Source organism: Erigeron canadensis, chromosome 6 (genome assembly GCF_010389155.1).
Source record: "Erigeron canadensis isolate Cc75 chromosome 6, C_canadensis_v1, whole genome shotgun sequence".
NCBI lineage: Eukaryota > Viridiplantae > Streptophyta > Magnoliopsida > Asterales > Asteraceae > Erigeron > Erigeron canadensis.
The window spans coordinates 39,810,999-39,834,884 of record NC_057766.1 but is presented as its reverse complement, the minus strand read 5'-3'; the positions used below and the strand labels follow the sequence as shown (position 1 = coordinate 39,834,884).

Here is a 23,886-nt window from a genome sequence, read left to right as displayed (position 1 = left end):
AAACCTACTAAGTTCTTTACGAACCTAAGGTGATAAAAGGATAAATTAGAGTGAGAATTCTCTCTCTAAAATGATTTTGTATATTTTTGATGATTTACTCCCTACCTCATTACTTATTTTAATTAACCACTTGGGTGTTTACGGGCTTACGGCTTTAGATAATTATTTAATGTTGTTTAGGTATATCCATAATTCCAAATAAAATAAACATCAAATTAACCGATATAGGATTATACATGTCACATCGAACGCGTTATCATTAACATGAGTATTCACTTTCCCATCAAAAGCCGTTAGGTTCAAAAAATTTAAGGAAATTTAATTAAAAAAAAATAATTTATGTTAACTTAATACTGGGTATAACAAGAAAAAAAGAAAGTTCAAACTCTTTTCCAGTACCAAATCCTCTTAATTTTTTTTAAAAGAAAACGACCCTCTAAGTATTGAACTACACAGGTGTCGACATGTTCAAATGACCTAGAACTACATATATATGAAGATTATTGGTTATGGTTATTGCATCCGAAATTGTTTTCATGAAAAAGAAATATGCGCCTATATAATAGGCTTTTTAATTACGTATATAGATTTTGGGTAAAATAAAAAAAAATATCAAACTAAAACAAATACTAAAACGATAGATTGTCTCTTCACTAAAAATCACAGTTCATCGTAAAAATCATCGTGCATCAATTGCTTCGTGAATATCCGTGCATCAATGTAATCATGATCTAAGGGTCAAAATCTTATACTATTTGTTTTACTTTAATACTTGTTTTACAATATCCAATCCCTACATACATATCCCTAATCTAAGTTGTTATGCTTGCTAAAAGATTTTTGTGTTCGATCATTTGAAATTCGACAAATTAAACAGTGTAACACGCAACTAATTAATTAATTAATTAAAAGCAACATGATATGATGTGTTTTGATAGCAAGATTAACATACTGATCGACGTATTGAATGAGCATGTGATTGTGTACCAAGTCTTTTTCATGAATTTGATGCTTCTCACCAAACCTTTTGATCATAAAAATGGTGTACAATTTGACCATATACAGTGTTCATGCGTGTTATGTGATTTTCACAAGGCCATGGAACTCATACATAGAGGGTAATTACCTTTTGTTTTATGTAATTAATAACATAATATATCATATTGATTGTAATCACAAAAATTATAAAACTGGAAAATACGACACTTTTATATATGTATGGAAATTTAACTTATTATAATTAATTTTAGATTAGATATGTATACAACATTTTTATTTTTATATGTATGGAAATTTAGCTTATTATTGATTATACCAACAAAAAGGATAAACCTCATATATATAACTCTATTTTTCTTGCACATCTTCTCATTTATTTTAATATTTTTTAACTTATAAGTGTCATGATTGATATGAACTCTCGCCACTGCCATCAACATCAGTCACGATTACCAATTGTGTTTGTCGCATTGCACGCTCATCTATCTAGATAAATAATCATAAACTAAATTGATGTAATTAACTGTATATGTATAGTACGGGTATAAGATTGATATATGTAACTATTGCTTATGATACAAATGGAGAGAGCATCTCATTGAAGTTAGCAATAAGAATTGAAGGTTGATAATATTTGGCAAAAAAGGGGTAGATAGATGGAGTAATAAGAGTAATAATTTAGGCAACCAATTTTGCCACCAAACTCTTGTTTCTATAGTTATGTACCCCTTGGCTAGCTTTAAATTTCATCTTTAACACTCATTCATTTATGACGCGCATACATAGTCTACATATATATACATAATGTAAAAAGTTTTGTAGACGACGAAGGTTCTCACCTCCCAACTCCCACCCCCACCCGGCCTACCCAACCCCATTTATTGCAGTCACATTCAAGTTTCGATCATATACTATTGCCTTTTAACGTATTAGAAATAATGTGATTCATGTCCATTAGGTTTGTTTGGGACTTTTCAAAGACTCCATATTTGATTTATTTAAAAAAACATCATTAAATATCGATGAAGAAAGTGTTTTTAGATATTTTTAATTAAGTTTGAAGATACAAAAAAGTAAAACATATATACATTCATTGTGTTTTCTCTATGTTTATTTTATGTTTGATGAAGATATATATATATATATCACAAATTTTGTAGACGGGAGAATAATCTATAAAATAATTTCTTGCTAGCACTACAATGACATATATATATATATATATATATATATGTGAAACACAACCGTTATCATTCATATGTTAATAAAATATGTATATTTTTTCGATATCTATCATATTCTACCTTGAATTTGTTTTCCTTGAACCGACTTGTATCTTTTCCTTATCATGTATCGTCATTTCATTTCATATTTCGACAATGTCGAGCTATATACGTAAGAAGGAAAAAATTCCAAAAATGTTCAAATGGGTCCAATACTTCCCAACCATATCTAACAACAAGAATTTAATTCCTATGAAACCATCCTTTAGCTAATATTTTCATACAATAATTAATGATAAATAGTTGTTGTATTATATTACAATTTTTATTTAATAATAATAATAAAAAAGTAATGCAAAAAGAAAGCAAAATAAATATAAGAAGTTGAATGTTTGTTTTGACTTCCCGCCAAACTTAAAAACTTACAAAGCACTACCATGAAGTTTGTGTTGTTGACACTTTAAGTCCTCTTGTTTTTGCTTCCAAGTAACAAGCAGAAATAAAACAAGATCCTGAAGAAGAAACCCCAAGCAACTGTAATCCATAAGCATTCCCATTTGGTCAAATCAGTGACCCCTTGCTGCTTCAGTATATCAGAACCAGTGGTCAAACATGTGGTTGCCGTGATGTTAAATCCTAATGTTTCACTCATGTTTTCTAACAACTTCAATTTAATCGAGTCGTCCGCGACTGCAAGAGGGCTGCCATCGAAAATCTGCGTTCCCCTAACGAAACATTTATTAGGATCTTGAAACTCGTTGTGTAAAACCGCTTCGTACGGGTATTTCACCAAAGAAATGTAGTGAAACCAAATCCAGTAGTCAGGAATTCGATCACGGTTTATAAAGAAACCACTGAATAGAAGAAAGTAAGCCAAGATCGCCACAACAACCACATATCCAATCATAACATGAGGCACAACCGCGGATAGAAACGTAACGAAAGAGCTTCCGGCCCAAAATGAGGCCAAGATGATGAAAAAGTAGAAGAAGAATCCAGAAGCTCCCCCGTCGAGTCCAACGGCCCAAAATGTAATTACTGCGAACGCGATTGACAATGCAATGAGTGAAGGAGCGGCTACTATCGAATGAGATAGAACGTAGGATGAACGTCTGTAAGCGTTGTAAGCGGTTTCTCTCATGAAAATAAAACGTTCTTGTATGAAAACAGGCAACGCATCTGCACATGTGTAGTAAGTCGTCGACATTGCAAACGCGAAAAATCCTATACGTTCACGAACGCCTCTCGGGGAGTTATCGAGTTTCCAGAACACTGTGGCGAGGATAAACCCGGTAACCATAACTGCAGCTAACCGAGTTCCAAATAACTCCGGCATTCTCCATGAATTCGTCATGGTACGTTTTGACAAAACTATGATCTCTTTCCATATCGGGTTCGCGAAACTAGGCACCATTGAAGTCGGGCTAATATCGGTTGTAGCGCCGGAAACAAGTTTACCACGTGAGATACTCGTGCTAATTGCTTCTTTCAGCGATAACCCGTGAGTTGGGGTTTCATCACCCGTGAGTTGAGAGTGACGCGATCGTTTCAAAACCTGCCACGATTTGTTGAATTCGACTAGGCTTCTTGTTCCTCCTGGTGACCCTTCCAGTTCTCTAATCAAATCCAGAGCAAACTCCGTACGATTTTCTTTATCCGGAATCGGATGGCCGAAATCAGCAAAAAACGATAACAGGCCTGAAGGCGAGCCGCTGTAAACGGTTTGACCACGAGATAGAAATAGCAACCGGTCGAATAAACCAAGAAGCCGAAAACTAGGCTGGTGTACGGACATGATCACAATGCTTCCACTTTGCGCGATACGTTGTAATACTTTTACAACCATATACGCACTCGTGGAATCTAGCCCGGATGTCGGTTCATCGAGAAAGAGTATGATAGGATCGTGAATGATATCAGTTCCTATCGAAACACGACGTCTTTCACCACCGGACACACCTCTATGTCCTTCGTCGCCGATGACGGTGTTTGCCGCGTTTCGGAGACCTAACTGATCAATTAGTGCTTGAACTCTTTGCTTCTTTTTCAACTTTGATAAAGATCGAGGAAGGCGAAACTCGGCAGCAAACATCAAAGTTTCTTCTACGGTTAACATAGGAAATAGCAAATCATCTTGCATAACATAAGCCGAAATCACTTTCAACAACTTGGATTCCAACACTTCCCCATTCAAAGTAACATTTCCTTTTAAACTTCCTTTAGCGATTCTGTTCGCTAAAGCATCAATCAGAGTGGACTTCCCGGAGCCACTCGCGCCAAGGACAGCGAGTATCTCGCCGTCCCTAGCATTACCAGAAATGTCATTTAACAAAACTTTGTTTCTTGAAAGCAAATTCTCACCAGCAACTGGATCTGCCGCGGTTGCTGGTACAGAGACCGGTCTTTTCCGGTCTCCAAATATAGCTGGAATACCAATCTTTTTTCGTATCTTCACGCTATATGTCAGATTAGTAAACGATAAGACGAAAGGTAACGAATGATCAGGCTGCTCGTTGTTCATGTGGCTCATCTGGTTCATTTCCAGATGTGTTTCGTCAACAATATTTCTATCGTTTGTTGAATTACTCACGCATTTCAAGAGCTCGCCGAGAGTCGGAGAAGGCGGTGCCGAATATGACGACTCCCCGAAGTCCGCTACTCCTATACGAGCTGACATCTTCTAACCCGAATGAGTCCCTATCTAGCTGAATGTTGATAACTGTTATCGGCGATTTATATTTTGTATGTATATATTTCAGTGAAAAGAGATTTCTTAGAGTTGCTGATAAGGAAAACACATGAGATGTGAGTGTGAAGATAAAAAATGATAACTCTATGGGGAAAACTTTTTTAACGTATGACTAAAAGATGAACCGAGATCAGACATGTATATATAGAGCTATATGAACAGATATATATGAAAATCCGTGTCTCTCTACCTCTCAAAATAGATAACAATTTATTTATATAATTTGGTGAATTTACTTGTTTTACTACTTTAATATAAAAAATGAATATTGGATTTTGGAAACACAAGCTTGAAATCCACGATCTTGAGTTACAAGGCTATGCTTATAAGTGGGAACTTCTTGGAACTTCTTCACTCCCACATCAGCATCACATAATCCAGAATTCTCTTCAGGACACTCACTGTCTATAAGGACAGCTTTTTTAGAATTTCTTCACCACATTATCAATTCTTTTAACATTTTTTATAAATATATATTATATATATATATATATTTAACCAACATATTTATTTAACATTAAAACACACAAAATTCATATTTATTTAACATTAAAACACACAAAATTAATTGTAACACATTTTATTATAAAACCACACTACATTTATTTAAAAAAAAGTTACAACAAAATTAAAACCATGATTGTTCATAACGACAATTTATTTCAAAACAAAACAACAACACGATTTGGTTCGGTTGCAATATGCGAAAAAATTGGAGATTTGGTTTCGTTTTTTAGGTAGTGGCTTTGTTCATTTAGGAAGACGACCAACTAGCCATTGAAGGCTCAAATTCGAAACATTCAAAAAAAAAATTTTTTAATTGGATGTAACATGCAATCTGGCCCCACATGGAGCGTCCATGAGTGTTCCACGGGAAGAAGTGTTGGACGGACGTAGACAAAAGGACGTAAGCTTTCAATAGGGGAGGAGCGTCTTTGGGTCTTGGGACGCGTGGGGGGACACCCTATAAGCACCGGCCTAACAATAGAACTCAAGCATAAACAATATATATATATAGTATAAAAGATATGTTATGTATACAGTTTTGTTATTTACCTATCATAAGAACCTCTAACAAAACAATAAAAAAAAATAAGTGTATAAGATAATTATTCATATCAATATGTCTAATCACTTGGCTACAAAGAAAGTAGAAATGACAAAACATACAACATAACACACTTTTCCATCTCGTTGAAATCCTCTCCAGTTGTTTTTCTTAGATTTTCATAAATTGAATCAATAAAAACGCAATATACACGATTAAAAAAATTAGTTTAAGGCCTCACCATTTCAATAAAAATAAACTTATTAAACAAAACAAATTATATTAAGTTAAAAACTAATTAAATTAAATTATAAAATTTTATAATATAGAATAGGGTCAAAAGAAAATTTATTAAAAGTGATATAACTTTTTTCTATAAATAAACAATAGTTTAAGGGCTTAACTAAATGAAAATTGATATTCCATAAATATTCACTCCGTCTCTTACTAAGAGGGTGTTTGGTTCGCAGAATTTGATGGAATTGAAATCTGAATTTCGTTCTATGACATGTTTGGTTAACAGAATGTAATTCAGATTCCATTGCATCACTTATTTGGTACGTATGGAAACTTGTTTGGTATGTATGGAAAAAAAATTGGAATTCTTCAAATTCTATCATATTAAGGAATTCAAGATTCTTTGATAAATTGAAAAGAAAATTTAAAATTTTAATGGAATTTAAAATTTGTTAAAAACAACTCTTTTTAAATTATTATGATGTGATTATATAGTCTTTATATTATTAATTGATAATTAAAAGTGCATTTATTTTTTATTCTTATTATCATTATGTATTAAAAATAATTTTATTGCTAATGATTATATTTTGGCAATAACTTATAATTTTCTTATAATTAATTACTATTTTATAAAATATTATTGATATTTTAAAGTATTTTAATTTATGAAAAAGTTATTTATTTATAAAAAATAATAATAGTATATAATTTTTTTTATTATTTTTATAAAAATTTTATTATTTTATAAAAAGATTAATATTTTATAAACTATTAATATTTAATTATTATTGTTGTTACAAAATAACATTACTATTAATGATTATTTTCTGACAATTATTATTTTATAAAATTTAACTATTATTTTATAAAAAAATATTTATTTTATAAATAGTTTATTTATCTAATAAAAAATAGTGTTAGTCTATAAATATTTTATTATTTTATAAAAACTATAAATTTTAATAAAATATTTATTATCTTATAAATAATACTAATATTAATTTTATAAAATATATTAATTAAATTATTGTTTTTATTTATATTTTGAAAGTTTCATTCCATTTTGGTCAACCTAACATGAACAAGTTATAATTCATTCAAGTTTCAATTCCAACAAATTTTACTAATTTCTTAAAATTTTAATTCTTTTAACAAATTTCAATGCCTTCAAAAACAGTATGTGAACCAAACGACCCTAAATGTTAAATTTTGACTTGTCGAGTCTTTAGCTTAAAGCTTTTAGCGTAAATATCTTTGTTTATATTCTATAATTGATGAAAGTCATATAAATAAAAACTGAAATGTATATTTAAAATTCAGTTGATCCATATCTTTTATATGAAGTGTCATATAATACAAACGCAAAATTTTACTATCAAAGTTAATAACAAAAGACTTAACCAGTTAGAATTAGACATTTAATATGAGACGGAGAAAATATCAATATTGTTTGGCCAGTCATTCTCACACCACTACTCTCAGTCTTCTTCTTCGTTCATCATCCGCATTAAATCTCAAAAATAAATATATATTTTTTAAATGGAGAACGGTTGAAATTAATACCGTAAGTGGGCCCCATCCATGCCTCTTCCTCCCCTCTCTTCGGTGAAGTTCCCCAATTCAAGTCACCAAATGGAGGCAAAACTACCGAAGACGGTGTTACCGGAAATCACCGTCTAACGCTGACTTCACACCGAGACCACTCCCTCCCCTTTATGTTCAAGATTTTCCAAGAGTGTTAGGAGCAACATTATGTCAAGACTCATCTCCAGAAGTACTAGTCTTAATCAGCAACATATCAACAAAAACCATCAAAGGACTAATCTTTTTAAGGCCAACCTTATATCCAGAAATAGTTTTAGATCTACTTTTTATTTTATTATATATATACTCACAAAATCAAAAAAACAAAAAGCTTTACACAACTCCTCCAAGGGGGACGAGTGACCAAGGACGATCGAGTTCAAGGATAAGTCCAACCCAATTGTGTTTTGTGGATGATGAATGGAGGACAAGTCAAAGGACGAAGGCATAATGTGCTCCTTATTGTCGCCGGACTATATTTCCAAGAATATGGGAAGAAGGAAATAAAGGGATGAAGATTCCCTCATGTTATAATACTAACTTGACCTATCAAGTTGTTTCAACTTGAGGGAATCTCCTTCCGACATAAAGTTACATGATATGATGTCAAATTTTACATCTCCAAGTTTTAATTAAAAAAATAATAATAAAAAGTATTCGTATTCCTCTTAAAAATAATTTGCTCTTAAAATGTCAATTTTTCATTAAAACACTTGCAAGACCCAGCCCTCTTTAGTACTAAATAAATTGCTCTTTTTTGTTTTTTTCCTCTTAAAAAATGTCACCTTTTCAATTTTTCATGGAAACACTTGCAAATGGACCCATATGCGACAAGTAAGCTAGGGAGGCAAACACGAAATTAAAGCCCAACACATGTAGCAGAGGACACATCAAAACAGCTAACAGCCTAACACATATTTCGTTGATATTTTACATATTAACTATATACACGATAATTAAAATTGTCCCCAGATAGAAACTCATCTTGCAAAAAAAATATAAAATAAACTATACACGATAATTTGTAGTAACATAAAGTAAAGTGTATTGTTGTATATTGTGCACCTATATGATCGACAAGAATTGTTGTCTACAAAAGTTATGTTCGGCGCACGCAAACTTAAACATGAACAACGTAATAACCGTTTCACCATTAACAACCATCCCGACTTAGGAAACAAAACCCAAAACAATAGACAGTGATCGTCTAGACTCTAGACGCGTACAATTTTTTTCATATATATGGCAAATGTGATCCAAATTTTGACTATTGTGAATTATGATGCATACAAAAACTCCAAAAATCAAAATTCCACTAGAACAATGACAGATGATTTATGCTTTTATCAAATTTCAAAAGATACGTATGTAGTCGACGGTCGGAGCAAACATTGCATATGACAAAAAAAAAAAAAAAAAAAAAAAAAAAAAAAAAAAAAAAAAAAAAAAAAAAAACAAAACATTATGTGTGGTTGGATTCTTTAACCTCAAGTCTGAATCATAACAATTTAAATGATATAATTGGTTTTAAATCAACATCAAATTTTTAATTATTTTGTGAACTAATTTGTTGCAACTCTTTTTTTTTTTTTATAGTCACCCTATAGACCACAACTTTGAATATATATTTGATTTATTTGGGTTGCCTGGCCTCTGGTATAATTTAAGCATATCAATTTTAAGAAGTTAATGAGTATCTATGACAGCAAACACCTAAACTACTTGATAAATACTGGACGCCCAATAATTTATTTTAATAATTACAAATGTGATTAAACGATTAGGCTTAATAATTAAGTTAATAATATTATATTGATCAGTGAACTTTCTCATCAAGCTTGAGTTTTATAATTTTATGTCAGAGTACAGTCATGTAAGTTTAACTTTGATGAAAAATGAATTATTATTTTTTTCAAAAAAAGACTAAATTAATTAATATATATTTTACTAGGTTTTTTAACTCACGCAATGCGTGAGGGTTGAATTGATTTTTCAAAACTTTTAGTATTGACATTGATAATAATCAATAAATATATTGCGTGAGGGTTGAATTGATTTTTCAAAACTTTTAGTATTGACATTGATAATAATCAATAAATATTGGTTTAAGTTATATAGTTTGAATGCGTTATTTATTTTTATGGCTACAATAGAAATTGAAAAAGTAAAACCTTATTGCTACAGTTTACAAAGTAAAAGATTTAAGGGTTTTTTTTTATAAATAATATATAACGTGTTTGGGATTTTTTTTTTATATTATTTTTGTCATATAGTGCATTTAAGATTTTGCAAATTAATATGCGTACGGGTTTTTTTATATATTAGTATTTATATTTATTTTAACTTTAAATATTGTAAAAAAAAATAGGAGATGTCACATAAGATAAATCATATGTGTCAATTTTTAAGATAAGTTTTAAATTAAAAAGGATGGCTTAATAAAGCTGTTTTATTAGATATATAGATATAGATATGGAGAAAGCATTACGTACATCCCTTATTAATAAAATGTTCAATAACTTGGCCTGTTTGACAATAATCATCAAATAATATCCATGTATGATCGAATGCTAACTTAACCTAAGCATTTTATTTCTTATGAAGAATAAGGTCGAGTATATATATTCTAAAAGATTTTAAGGGATACATTGCGCGCATTAAATCAAAGAGCTAGCCTGGTATTTGGTTCTGGTTGCATCTAATAAATAGAATGTATCGTGGATTTGTGTCGACGTAAGAGTCTACATCCTGAATGCAAATCAGACACGCCATCTATTATGACTATATATTTCCAATAGCACGTTCAGCTGTTTCTCAATGCTATATATGGAACATAATTAATTGTTTGATCTCAGGTTACGACCTACTTGAAAAGCGTGCGTTCAACGTCTACATATGAATTTCGTTTGAACCAGTCTTCCTCAGCTCCTCTATTTTTTTTTTAATCCTTTTCAAAAGGTTGAATTACATGTGGAGCTTAATCTGTTCATGTCAGAAGCTTCAATGGAATAATATTCAAGGCCATGAATTCAAGCTCACTTACGCACACTAAAATTGTGGTCAATTAGAAAACCTATTCCGCTGAACCATGAAAATGGTCTAATAAATTAGGTTTTTATTTGCTCTAGCTCGTCGATCATGGCATTGAACCTATAATACTTTCGCAGTTTCACCCCCAATCGATTTCTAAAACCGGCTATATGTATAGGTAACAAGATGGAAGAGTGATTATTTGCTATGCCATTTTATTAATTTAATTAATATGTCAATGTACGACGTAATTGTATTTTTTGTTTTGGTATTGTCTAAGATATACGTACAAGAAAAATGCTTATAATTAATACTATTGGGGTTCATAACTCTAGTTGTTCGATCTTTCGACTGGGTTTAGTATTAAAGTTATTGGTTAATTAGATAGTATATGTTTGGCAAAAGTAATTGTAGCTTGTAGCTGGATCTTTTTGTTGGAGTTGTAAGCTGTAACTTTTATTTTTTAAAAGTGTTTGGTATGGTAGTTATACCTGCAACTTCAATAGATATTTGTGTATTCATTGAAAAGCTAAAGCTCCTAAAATGCTACTTCAAGTAGCGTTTCATTTTGGAGCTTTTTCTTTCAAATAAAAGCTAAAGCTAGTTGCATCCTGATGAGCTAGAAGTTTAATTAAATTTTCAGACAAGTTTTAAATTTATTTATTACAAAGTTAACTTTTCTACTACACTCACTCACGGGCAATGGACCCGTTCGTTTATAGTATAGCATATAGGTAAGACCAGGATCGTTCTCAGGGACTATAATCTAAGAATGCGGCTAGGTGTAATTCTAAGATTGTTGGGGGTTTGTCACGACTTAATTAACTAAAACTAGAAAAAGCTTCCAACCACTTGGTCTAGCGAGGAAGTACTAAATGATTTGAAAAGTAAAGCAAAGATAATAATAATGGAAAGGATACATCTACTTAGAAACAGTTCACATGCCACATAGATCATCTACCAAATTACTTATAATTGTTGAACGACTAATCACGACCAAGCTTCCTGTCAAGTCCCCCGGTCTAAGTGGTTAAGATTCCTGTCAACGCACCTAACCCTTTAATTAAGCTTCCTATCAAGTCCCCTAATTAAGATGATGAACTAAGTCTATTTTTATGACCTAATCTTTATAGTTTACGGGATTCCTGTCAAGTCACCCAAGCAGTTTGGCTTCTGGTCAAGTCCCCAACCTACTTTAACTAGATCAAGCATACAAACGGTTCAACAAGTACAAGCACACAATATCACTATAAAGGCATGATCACGTTATCCAAGCAGATGCATAACAATTTAGCTACTCATGACAAGACAAAGAAACCTAACAATCATTAATAAAAATAAATCCATAAGAACAATTGCCAACCAAATAGTCTTGCAATTAAGTACGCTAACAATAACAAAAAAAGTAAAGAAAAGATCAAACTAATAATAGGGAAATCGAAGTGACGCAATCCGTATCCTTCTTGGCCGCTCCTTCAAATCAACACCACGAACCTTAATTGATTTGACCTAATAATTGTTTGTTGAATGATAATTGTTGTTGATAATTGATGATTGATCTTTCAGATGATATAGAGGTGTTACGAGGGTTTAGATCTGATGAAAATACCCTAGAACACCCCCCAAAGTCGCCTGGAGGAAATGAGCTACGAATCTTAGGGTTTAGGGGGGTATTTATAGGTTTTAAGGAAAACCCTAGATCTGGCCGACCTTCCCAGCGGCGTTGGAGAAGTCCCAGCAGCGCTGGCTGGCTCCCAGCTCCGCTGGTTGATGTTCCAGCTCCGTTGGTTGGCTTCAGAATGACTTCTAGCGGCGTTGTAGCTTCATGTGAGTGGCGCTACTCCTGGACATCAACATAAAAGTTGTAGATCTTTCTCTCGCCTTTTTGTGGATACCTTACTTGTTCGAAATGGAGTACGTATGAAGAAGTTATGTCCAAAATACTAACATGTGGTTGTGTGTTTCATGTTGGCCTCGAATTCTTCATCTTCCGTTTACTAGTCTTCGTCCAAAAGTCTTGTGGCTTCGTGTTAAGTTGAGTAGATACGTTTGCCTTCACTTGCACGTCTTGTAAACCTATCATAACATGTCATCCCATTAAGTACCAAAAGTTCACATTTCTTAACTCATTTAGACATCAAAAGACGACCTAATGATATAGGAAATAATCACAAAATGGACGTTCATCACATCCAAACAAAGCTTTTAACATTTTAGGAGCTTTAGTTTGAAATTAAAAGTTAAAGCTTCTGAAAAGCTCTTGAAAAGCTTGTGCCAAACATAGTCATATAGAGAAATAGAGTCCCATGTAATACATATCGGAAACAACTTCGGATAACTGATGATTGATTTCTCGAGGCTACTGAATTTACATTATTTTGCTTAATTTAATTACTCTAAACTTTTATGGTATCCTTTGCATGGTTTTAGGTAAAATAAAACAAATATTAAAGTAAAACAGATAAAACAATATGTTTCTCTTCACTGAAAATCACAGCATCATCAAAATAATCGTTCATCAATTACTTCGTGAATCTTCATGCATCAATTTAATCATGATCTAAAGGTCAAGATCTTGTCTTATTTGTTTTACTTTAATACTTGTTTTACAATACCCAACCCTTCGTTTACATATACATTAAGAAAATAAATGAAGGAATTTTTTTAGCAAGAATATAAAAAAGTACAATAACTTTATCCTTGTCAAATAATGTGAGTATTGTCATAAATACAAATAAGTAAACGGCACAAAGCATCCCTGTGGTTTATCAAAATGATCACGTTTTGTCATGTTAATCCAACACATCGCTAGCACTCCTTTATAGGAAGATAAAATTCACATATAGTCTTTTGATCGCTCAACCATTATCTAGTCTCCGTTAAACTGTTAAACCCCCACGTGCTACCCACGTGAGGGGTACTTTTGAAATTTCTTTCTCTTACGTGCCAGAACTATATATTCATTAGCATCCGCTATTCCGCTAGCTAGCTTTGCCGTGCTTATTTAATTAACATTCAGCCTTGAGTCAAAGTACAACAACGCCAGTACTATTTTCACATATTGGTCAAACAAAACAAAACAAAACTTATATATATAGTCACTAAAACAAATTAGTTAATTATACACATTTTATTTTACACAAATTTGAAACGTGCCTAAAATCTTGTTGAATTGTTCGTACTTACAAATGTGTACAAATAGTCCACATTAAAAAATGTGGAAAAAAACGACAAGTTTCACACTTAAGAGTGTGAAGAAAAAATGTTCACATTAATAAGTGTGTACAAATTTTATAAATTATGCACTTATTAGTGTGAAGATCATTTTTTCGCAAGTAATTTCTACGCATTTGCGTAAAAATAATCCGCGAAGAAATGATTTTTCAGTGCGTAGAAAATCACCCGTGCAGAAAATGATTTATACATTTAAAAGTGTACAAATCTAATATTGTACACACTTATTAGTGTGTAAACATTTTTCTTCACACTTTTAATTGTGAAACTTGTAACTTTTTTCACACTTTTTAATGTAGACTATTTTTACACATGTTTAAGCCCAAACAACTTAACCAAATTTTACGCATTTTTAAAGAGCGCATACAATCGAAAAATTTGTTGCAGTGAGTGTTGTGAAATGTGAAGTTTGTTTTCATATCGAGTGAGACTTGATATGATATACCCTACGAGTATTAGACTATCTTCAATGCTAAGGACGCCTTAAGCTGCCACATCATATCCTTAAAAATCCTTATACATCCTTACAAATCTTTCAAATCTTATAATTTTATATCCAACCATACAAATATCCTTACATATCTTTTTACCTCCACTAAAAACAAAAATATATTAAGTAAGGACAAGTAAGGGCGTGCTCTTAGGTAAGGGCATCCTTCAAAAAATCCTTAGTTTAGACAAACTTCAGCGACAAAGGATATCTAAGGACACCTCCATTAGAGATAGCCTTATACACCATGTGCAATAAATACTGTTACGTACCCAATTGAATTTCACCCGCCTTACCATTCGATAACTGTCATGTATAAAGACAAATCACCTCAAAATTCTTAAGCACAAATCGAATAGTCAAAACCTTATATAGTAACTTGTACTAGTGTACAACCACCTAATGCATATTAATGCTAACTTTATTGGGAGGGTTGTACCTTAAACTTGTAGGGTCAAATAGTCAATGTTTTCCATATCGTACCGAGCCGGCCCTGTTTGATACCAACATAACACTTAAATAGATATTGTGGACCAACATTCATTGGAAAGGTATCCATCTTTTCATGTCATATCATATATGAAAGTCATATACATATACACACTGCGTACATACATAGAATATATCTAAATTTTATATGATACAAAGGTGTAGATACATTTATTTCATAAAATACAAAGGAATGTATGAAACGATGAAGACATGCATGGGAGTCGAAATGGTACATAAAGTCGGAAGGAGTCAAAATTAAGTTGCAATAAATGAAGTCTAATTTTATGAGGACGGGTGGCTGGAGCCGGGTCGGCAGTCGTTCATCATACCGAACTGATAATGTTTTATTCCCATCCCGACTCATAACTAAATATAGTTAGAACAAAGTCAATTCAGATTGGTTTCGGCGGTTAGGTGTTACGTGACCACCATTTTAGGTTTCGTTTTTAGACTTGCATTGTTGACTAAAAAACAAACAATGTATAAACAAAGAGAAATTAAAATGCACATTTTTTAGAAAAGTTGGTTGTGCATTATTATCTTATCATAATTGGAAAGAAAGTTTGCCAGCTTGTTAAAAAAAGGGTAATCTATGTATAATATCTCATGATTCTCATCGATGTAATAATTAAACTTGGTAATAATCTATGTATAATGATAGGGTAATTAATGATATATATATTTTTTAATTTACCCTTCTTAAAATCCTCCTAATTATAAAATCATAATAGGTGAAAACTCTTGATTTGCATCAAAATCAAGAGATGAGATTTATCATTGGATTCTACAATTGATATTACGTGAAAACTATTTACATCAAAATCATACTAAAAAGTTAAAATTTAGATAATAATGGAATCCGCGACCTATATATCCATAAGACTAGTCTAATGGAGTAATTTCTTATTTTCTTATGAAGATTAATGGTATATAAGTCCACTCTAATGCATAAGTTTTGTACGAATTCATTTTATACACATTCGTTAATTAAGAAGGATCTGAGATTTTGAATTTGGAATCTAGTTTGGAGATTGGTTAAGGTCTTAAGGAGGCTTGTTAGTTACAGGTTGCAGCATTAAGATTTTGAGTACTTCTAACAAGAATACAATATACAATCATTGAGGCAGATAATTGGGCCAAAATCTCTTTAAAGTAACTGGTTTTGTTACTTCATGGACCAATACAATTAGACGAACTCGGCCCATTAAAATAATGAAATACCCAAATCTTTTGGAACAAACTTATGAGTAGAGGTAATCTATCAATTTTAAGTTTTATAATATTATTATTCGATTATATAACATACATCACTTAAATGACTTGTTTTAAAGAAAAAAAATCTTTATAAAGGTTGATAGCATTGGGTTAAATGACTTATTTGATTAATAGGTTGAGAAACCTTAACCTTTTGAGCATAAGACTTTTTTTCCCTTTTTAATGGTAAAAAAAGTTATAGAAAAAGCTTTATTATTAGAGTAATAGCTTTTTGTTAGGTAAATGATAATGGAATAATTATGTGACAAAAAAAAAAAGTCATTAAGACTTATTATCACTGTGAATGCTCTTATATAATCATACTAATGCTAATGTGATGTTACATCTATTTAAAATGGCTTGATTGTGCGAGATTGATAATTAATTTAGAGATGAATTGTCAACTATATATAATGAACACCTCATTTTAACATTAAACTTTAATCCGCTGCTCAAAATTTTCATGGTATGTAAGAAACTAGGTATTGTTGTGTATCATGTAATTATTTCGAAAAGATACTCATTTATATAGAAAAATGATATATATCTTTAACTAATCATCTTAAAAATCCTCTTAACTATAACACGTAGTAAAATTAAAAGATGAGAGTAAAAAAAGTATCATGATGATTTTAGAAGAAATTTTAAAAAGATTAATTATTTTTCTTATGATAATAATAGTCACACTATCTCTTGGTTGGAAAAAAAAAGGGATAAATATAGATGAATAAAATAAATAAGAAAAGAAAAAAAAAGGAACGGTGGAGATAGAACGAAGCCAAGAAACTCCAATAAAGATCTCTCTTCATCCCATTCTCTATCTCAGAAAAGGAAAAAAAAATAAAATCACAAAATTCAAAACACAATCTCTCTTCTCCAACGTCCGATCTATCTCTCCCTGCATCATAATCAACCCAATCAGATCCCTCCCTTGTCTTCGCGCCAAATACAAACATTTTTATATAAATTCCTCTCTCTATATCTATCTATCTACAGGTATATATATCTATCCATCTCAAAACCCCCAATTTCACCTCACTTTTTGCTACGATTCCTTACACTCTATCTTCCTTAATCGATTAATTGATTTATTTATCTGTTTGTTTCTCTTATTTTAATTGATTATTCGTTTATTACTGATCAGTAGATTTGATTAATTAATAAACAACGATTTCTGATAAAATTAGGGTTTCGATATGACGGACGCTCCAGGAAGTCCGACCGGTGGTAGTCACGACAGCGGCGGCGAACAGAGTCCACACTCCAACATCCGAGAACAAGACAGGTTCCTTCCGATTGCTAACATAAGCCGAATCATGAAGAAAGCATTGCCTGCTAATGGAAAGATAGCTAAAGATGCTAAGGATACTGTTCAGGAATGTGTTTCTGAGTTCATTAGTTTCGTTACTAGCGAGTACGTGTCTCTATCGTAATTATTCTGTTATAAATATAAGATCATTATAATTATAGTATAGTATATATGTATATTGTAGTTGATGAGTTTGATTGCGGGTGGTATGTTAGGGCTAGTGATAAGTGTCAGAAAGAGAAGCGCAAGACGATTAACGGTGATGATTTGCTTTGGGCAATGGCTACGTTAGGTTTTGAAGATTATATCGAACCACTTAAGGCTTACCTGTCTCGCTACCGAGAGGTAAATAATGTTTTTTGTACTTGTTACTAGTTGTTCTTATGTTACTATGATTCTAATGCAAGATTGTAAAATTCGGATTGGATGGTATGACCGTATGAGACTATGAGGTATTCTTTATCATTTGGGAGGACCACAATATTTTGACGCGTAATGACCCTCACTTCCCATTTCCCTTTATAGGCGTCTCTACGTGTTTTGTCACAATGAGCCAAATCTGGATGTTCGCCTTTTGATGTTATGATATTAAAATCGTTATTCCTACATCATTTACTAGTTCTAGATGTCTAGCATGTGTAACCTAAGATTTATGCAGAGGTTGTTCATACCAATCTTACAGCATGTGATGTAAAGAAGACTTGCAAATTATGTATACCGAAATTCAAGCATCTTACCTAACATAGGTTCATTAAAGAATGAACAAAGTGACTTAAGCTATTAAACATACCTAATTGTTCCCAGCATTTATTATTCTTTAGTAGAGCAGATCGACATGTTATTCTAACATGTATTAATATCACAATTTAGATACAAACAACACATAATACAAGTAAGACTCAAAAAGGGACTCTATTAGCATGCCACTTTGCCAGTAGTTTTCATGAATACTAGACTTTCCTCGTCGGTTGAGTGATGGTCCCAACTTGTAATTTATACTTTCAGAACCCTTAATAATCAATCCCAAACAAAGAATGCTCATTATGAAACAGGTATCAAGTGCTCAAAGGATCCAATTAAGATTATAGTTCTATTTAGCTATGTAGATTAGAACCTGACAAGATTCCCATTTATGAACTTGATGCATTAGAACATGAAAACCTTCAGTCTCATCTATGACGCTTACCTACTCAGGCATTAACATGATGTCGACACCATACGCTATAACTGATCAGCGAAGTAACCTACATTATACACAAACACATTTGTATCATGTCTTTTGAATATAATGATAAAGTTTAATTGACAGGAATATATTAAACTTAATTGCTTCAATATTAAACTATTAAATTAAATTGGTGAACAAATTTTTATTGGAACTTGTAACTAGTATTATCTTCAAAAGCTTCATAGTAAACTCTAATGGCGTCTATCTTCCTAAACTGAGGAGTTTCAATCTTTGTGAAGACACTAAGAGTTTTGTCAAGTTTAGTTTTCCATAATTTTAATCTTTCAGGAGTTACTTCTCTGGTCTCTGTATCAACCATTAAGTGAAAAGATGATGATGGTTTGGGGGTTTTGTCTTCACCAACAACTTTCTCATTTTTCAAATAGGCTTTCTTTCTTGTTTCTTGTCTGAATACAAGGCGTATAACATATGACCAAGCTTAGTGCTGCTTGCCTATAACCCAAGTGAGGGTATCAAAGTGGATGTAAAAAAAGTTTCATATAACATAAGTCTTGATTCTATAGAATAAGTATTAACACCAGGTTGGCGAGTCACAAAATGAAATCTTTACTATTAGATTTCATCAAAGTTCTATGTATTACATGTCAAGTCATATGGCATCCTATCTTTGTGCTTTCAACCGAAAAACCATATGGAATCTGTTACCCCTCTTGAATCTGTCCTATATTTGGCATTTAAAGACAAGATCGAGGCATGCTACCTCCTATGTTGTGCTTTCAACATATAATATAAAACTTGCTTCCTCCCAAGATTTTGTCCTCAATTACCTATCTAAAAGAGCTCATGGCCATATCTTCTGCTAGATTTGGGCGTATTCCAGTAGTACATAACAGTAATCAAATTGAGGCTAAGATGGTTCTGGTTTCTTGTGACGAGTAGTTTATACAAATTTTAAGTCATCCAAACATAACATATGCTGGATATATTTCAATGTCATATTTTTATGTAAAACTTGTATGTTAGGAGAAGAATAGTTTTCAAAATGTTGGTACAACAAACATTTCGTTTTGTTTTTTAAGGTTATCTGTTGATATCCCAGCTTTATCAGTTTCTGATGTTAATTTTCTAACACGTTTTTTACCTCTGTATTTTTCTGCTTCACTGCTGGATGCTTACGTGGAATACTGATGTATGCAGTTAGAGGTATGTGATTCATTTGACACACATTTTACTGAACTCACTTTAATCAGTATTTGTTGATGTGTTTGTCATGTGTACGATAGCTGATGTTAGGGTATATACATTTATTACTCAGGGTGATACAAAGGGATCTGCAAGAGGCGGAGATGGATCTGGAAAGAAAGATGCAGTTGGATCTCAGCTTGTTCCAAATGCACAGGTTAGCGAATTTGTACTTGTATCATAGTTCTTGATTTTACAGGATTTCAGTTTGTTTTTCGTTGATTGTATTTTGATGTGTCCCTTTTCTTAAATTTGGTTTTGTGAATTAATTTGCAGTACACTCATCAAGGATCTTATACACAAGGCATGAATTTTTTGAATTCACATGTTTGAACTTCCAAGTAATATCTCTCTTTATCCTTAAATAATTTATGCATTATGTTGATGTGAATGATCTACATATGTGCTTTTATTTTCGAACATTGCACAGTAAATTAAAATTATTTGCAGTCTTAAGATAACTGTTTGTGTGATCTTTGTAAATTTTAAAGTGTATCACCATTTACAAAAGCATTAAGCACCAGTGGGGCATAAGCTCAGTTTTTTTTTTAGGTTGGTGTCTTGGTGATACACATCCACCAAAGAGGAATGTTGAAAATTTCCGAAAGCTTTTCTAAGATGAGCTCTTAGATTTGCCTGTCTAAAGATTATTTGTGTCTGAAAGAACTATTCGAATTTCTGTATGCCTCTGTTATCCACAACAGAAAACCCGCAGAGACCAAAGTATCTGTGCATGTTGTGGCTTTTGTTATATGTTAAACATCTATACTCTATAGTTACAACTTTGTGGGATTTTGCAGCCAAGAGGACATGATCTGTTGTGGAGTTTTCGAGTTTCTTGTTTACTGATTCATTCAGTAACTTGGTATCTTCAGTATTATATAGGTTTTCCTGTTAGTCTTATGTTAAAACGTGCTGTTAATCCCGTTGATTTTTCTTGGGGCGGGAATAAGTTATGTTTGGGTTGGTATGCCATTAGTTATTGTTTTTTGTTGTTGAAATTTGTAACTTTCCTCTCGTTAATGTTATTTATCGAGTGATCCATGTTTAGATAATGGTTGATGTATTAACTCTTTATTCATATTAAACATGTATGCTTATTTCATCCAAATTTATTATTTTTTTTACCGTTCGTTCTTCTAACTATCATTTGTTTCCAACTGTTGTTCCCTCTATCGATGAAGGTGTTATTGAGCTTTAGTAAATAGCAAAATTTGCTTCTTCCTTGATTTCGCAATATATATTTGCTCTTACATGACTGATGGTGAAGATGCTGGTTGATTGTTCTTAGCAATCTAGTGTTCTTTGTTTTCGGTATCTTTAAGACAATTTTATGTGTTCGGCTTTTATGTACGGACTTAATGGTGGTCTAAAGTTTGATTCAGGCATTCAGCTCATTACTATGCGTCACTTTTAGTAGTCCGGAGTTCCCCTCATTACTTCTTGAGAAGCAAAATAAAACAGAGTATTTATCTCAATTTTTTTTTTTTTACTTTTTTCAGTCAGCAAAGTTAGTATTCGAAGTTTTATGTGAAATTGAAAAATTCAATAATTGGTGGTGACATTCCTCTGGAGTCAGGGTTGTGAATTTGTGATTTGTGATGGGAAGAGATATCACGAGAGGTACACGTGAATACGTGATAGACATGGGATGACACGTTGAATGCACGTGCGTGGTGATCATGATCACAACTAAAAAGTAGTCCACTAAACTCTCATGCGGCTGTCACAACTCACATTTAATTGACCTTTTTTTCGTATTAATTTTATAACTAGAAATATATGATGATTAAATTTTGTAATCAATAATGTATTAAGACTTCGGTTGCACAACTGTACACCAACAGTTTTTTGTGATTAAAATTGAAAAATTCTAAAGTTGTAGAGGCTTTGCAATATGCATCATTTCATTTGAAATATAAAAACAAAGACCACGCTTGAGAAAGTTTTACCATGTGAAAATATATAATTATCTTGATCCAAATTGATGATTAAATAAATAAATAAAAAGACATATATAATTTGTTATACACGACGTGGGCATCATTTCATTCTACATATACAAGACCTTCCCTATCATGAATAGTTGCTTTCTATAATTTTAAATCAGCCTTATATGATGTTCTCCAAATATTAAATTTTGTTATCTGAGATAATATTCTTCTTAAAAAAAGGTCACTTGGTCACAAAGTTTATCTAGTTTTCATTTATGTCGCTTTGCCAATCGATTTTAAATATATTTAATCCATAATGTTATCCTTTATGCTTAATCATGACATTAGAGAACGGTGTAAATGACTAGTAAACAACAAAGTTTTTGACACAATAACACTCGACTTATATCCGACGCCGTTGTAAATGTGGATCCGAGTTTGTCAGCTCCTTTTTTTTTTCCTTTTTATATAATATTTTAAATTGTCAAGTATTACTTTTACTAATATCCATATCCATGAAACATATATGTCGTTTTGAAAGATTAATAATACATTAATACACTCTAAATCTGCATAGTACAATGATGTAAATCTACTGTTGGCAAAATCGAATACGTATAGCTAGAAATGTGAAAGTGATGAGCTGTTACTTTCTCATAAGGACTTACATCCTCATTCCAAGTCCTGTACCAGAAAACTATCCAACAAATTATTAAAGATTAATCAATAGACGAATAGGTACAGTTACATCAATCTATGTAAAAGATAGGCGCATTATTTTATTTTTTAGGCTTTCTCTCCATATGGAATATGAGAGATGAAATTTTGGCTATTATACATGTTCATGGGTCATAAGTACTTGTGTTTTAAAAGGTTTAATATATCATACATTGACATTTTTAATAGGGTTTGGATATATAAATACGAGTAGTTTATTTATGGAGGAGATCCATTCGGCTAATTTAGTTTTATTGGGTGAGGGTGCTTTAAGAGTGCCAACTAATAGGCACAAGAGCACCAGCTAAGATACATAAAATCACCAACGACCCTTCTCATTTCCGTCTTTGTGTCATGAGTTGTACCAAAATCCTTTGCCTCTCCATTTGGCCCTCTATAATTGGTTCACACCATCCAACCCTTACACTAATAAATTTTCAAAATTTTCCCCAACAAATAACCTAGTAAAAAAAATGTGAATCACATTGGTTTCGTGAACTTGTTTTGATGTATATAATAAGTATGTATATTATGTATATCATATAACTAGATTATTTCTCGCATAATAAGCGGACTAAATATATTAAGTTGTTGTTATAACTTATAATATAATTAATAGTTATAAATAAGACATATTGAAATTTAATGTTTTAAATATTTCTCATATCAAAGGAATAAGATATGTGTGTTAATTATATTTTTTATGACGGTATAAAATTAAACATAGATATGTAAAATTCTTTGTATAAAAATTTAACAAACATAGATAAAAATATGTTGAAAAATGTTGATTTGTCATTTTTACAATATTTTATTTATTTATTTTTATTAATTTAGGCACCGTATGTATATAGGTAATACCTTTTTATCCAAATATTTTTTATTTTTAAAAATTTGAATTATATTACTATCCAAAATATTTACTCATTAACATATTATAACATATTAACAATGTAAAATTAAATACGTATAACCAATATTTATAGCATTATATAATATAAGCCAGATATAAACTCATAACTTAAAAAGTGTACGACATAAAATAAAAGAGAATTGGATAAAGTAAAAAAAATAAAAAGTAATTTTAAAAAGTATAATCTAAAATTTAAGAATTATTTTCCACAATTCTAAGAATAAAATAGCTACTTTTTA

The 23,886-nt window shown here is 31.6% G+C and overlaps 2 protein-coding genes across 2 annotated transcripts; one reads left to right on the top strand and one right to left on the bottom strand.

Moving 5' to 3' along the window:
* Positions 1-2,469: 2,469 nt before the first annotated feature.
* Positions 2,470-5,095, bottom strand: LOC122603871 (ABC transporter G family member 6-like). The gene has a single exon (XM_043776706.1). The coding sequence runs from the start codon at positions 4,897-4,899 to the stop codon at positions 2,683-2,685; it is 2,217 nt and encodes a 738-aa protein (XP_043632641.1). The 5' UTR covers positions 4,900-5,095; the 3' UTR covers positions 2,470-2,682.
* A 12,054-nt stretch (positions 5,096-17,149) lies between these two features.
* LOC122605587 (nuclear transcription factor Y subunit B-1-like) lies at positions 17,150-21,210 on the top strand. Its single transcript, XM_043778547.1, has 7 exons — positions 17,150-17,339; positions 17,531-17,757; positions 17,868-17,997; positions 20,039-20,044; positions 20,157-20,240; positions 20,360-20,424; positions 20,884-21,210. The coding sequence occupies exons 2-6, from the start codon at positions 17,540-17,542 to the stop codon at positions 20,414-20,416; spliced, it is 495 nt and encodes a 164-aa protein (XP_043634482.1). The 5' UTR covers positions 17,150-17,339; positions 17,531-17,539; the 3' UTR covers positions 20,417-20,424; positions 20,884-21,210.
* Positions 21,211-23,886: the final 2,676 nt, after the last annotated feature.

What these genes read in the sequence shown, in the direction of transcription:
- LOC122603871 (XM_043776706.1), bottom strand. Translation starts at nt 4,899, where the DNA reads ATGTCAGCTCGTATAGGAGTAGCGGACTTCGGGGAGTCGTCATATTCG.
- LOC122605587 (XM_043778547.1), top strand. Translation starts at nt 17,540, where the DNA reads ATGACGGACGCTCCAGGAAGTCCGACCGGTGGTAGTCACGACAGCGGC. An exon ending in ATTAGTTTCGTTACTAGCGA is followed by an intron (nt 17,758 to 17,867) that starts GTACGTGTCTCT and finishes GTGGTATGTTAG; the next exon opens with GGCTAGTGATAAGTGTCAGA. An exon ending in AGCTTGTTCCAAATGCACAG is followed by an intron (nt 20,241 to 20,359) that starts GTTAGCGAATTT and finishes ATTAATTTGCAG; the next exon opens with TACACTCATCAAGGATCTTA.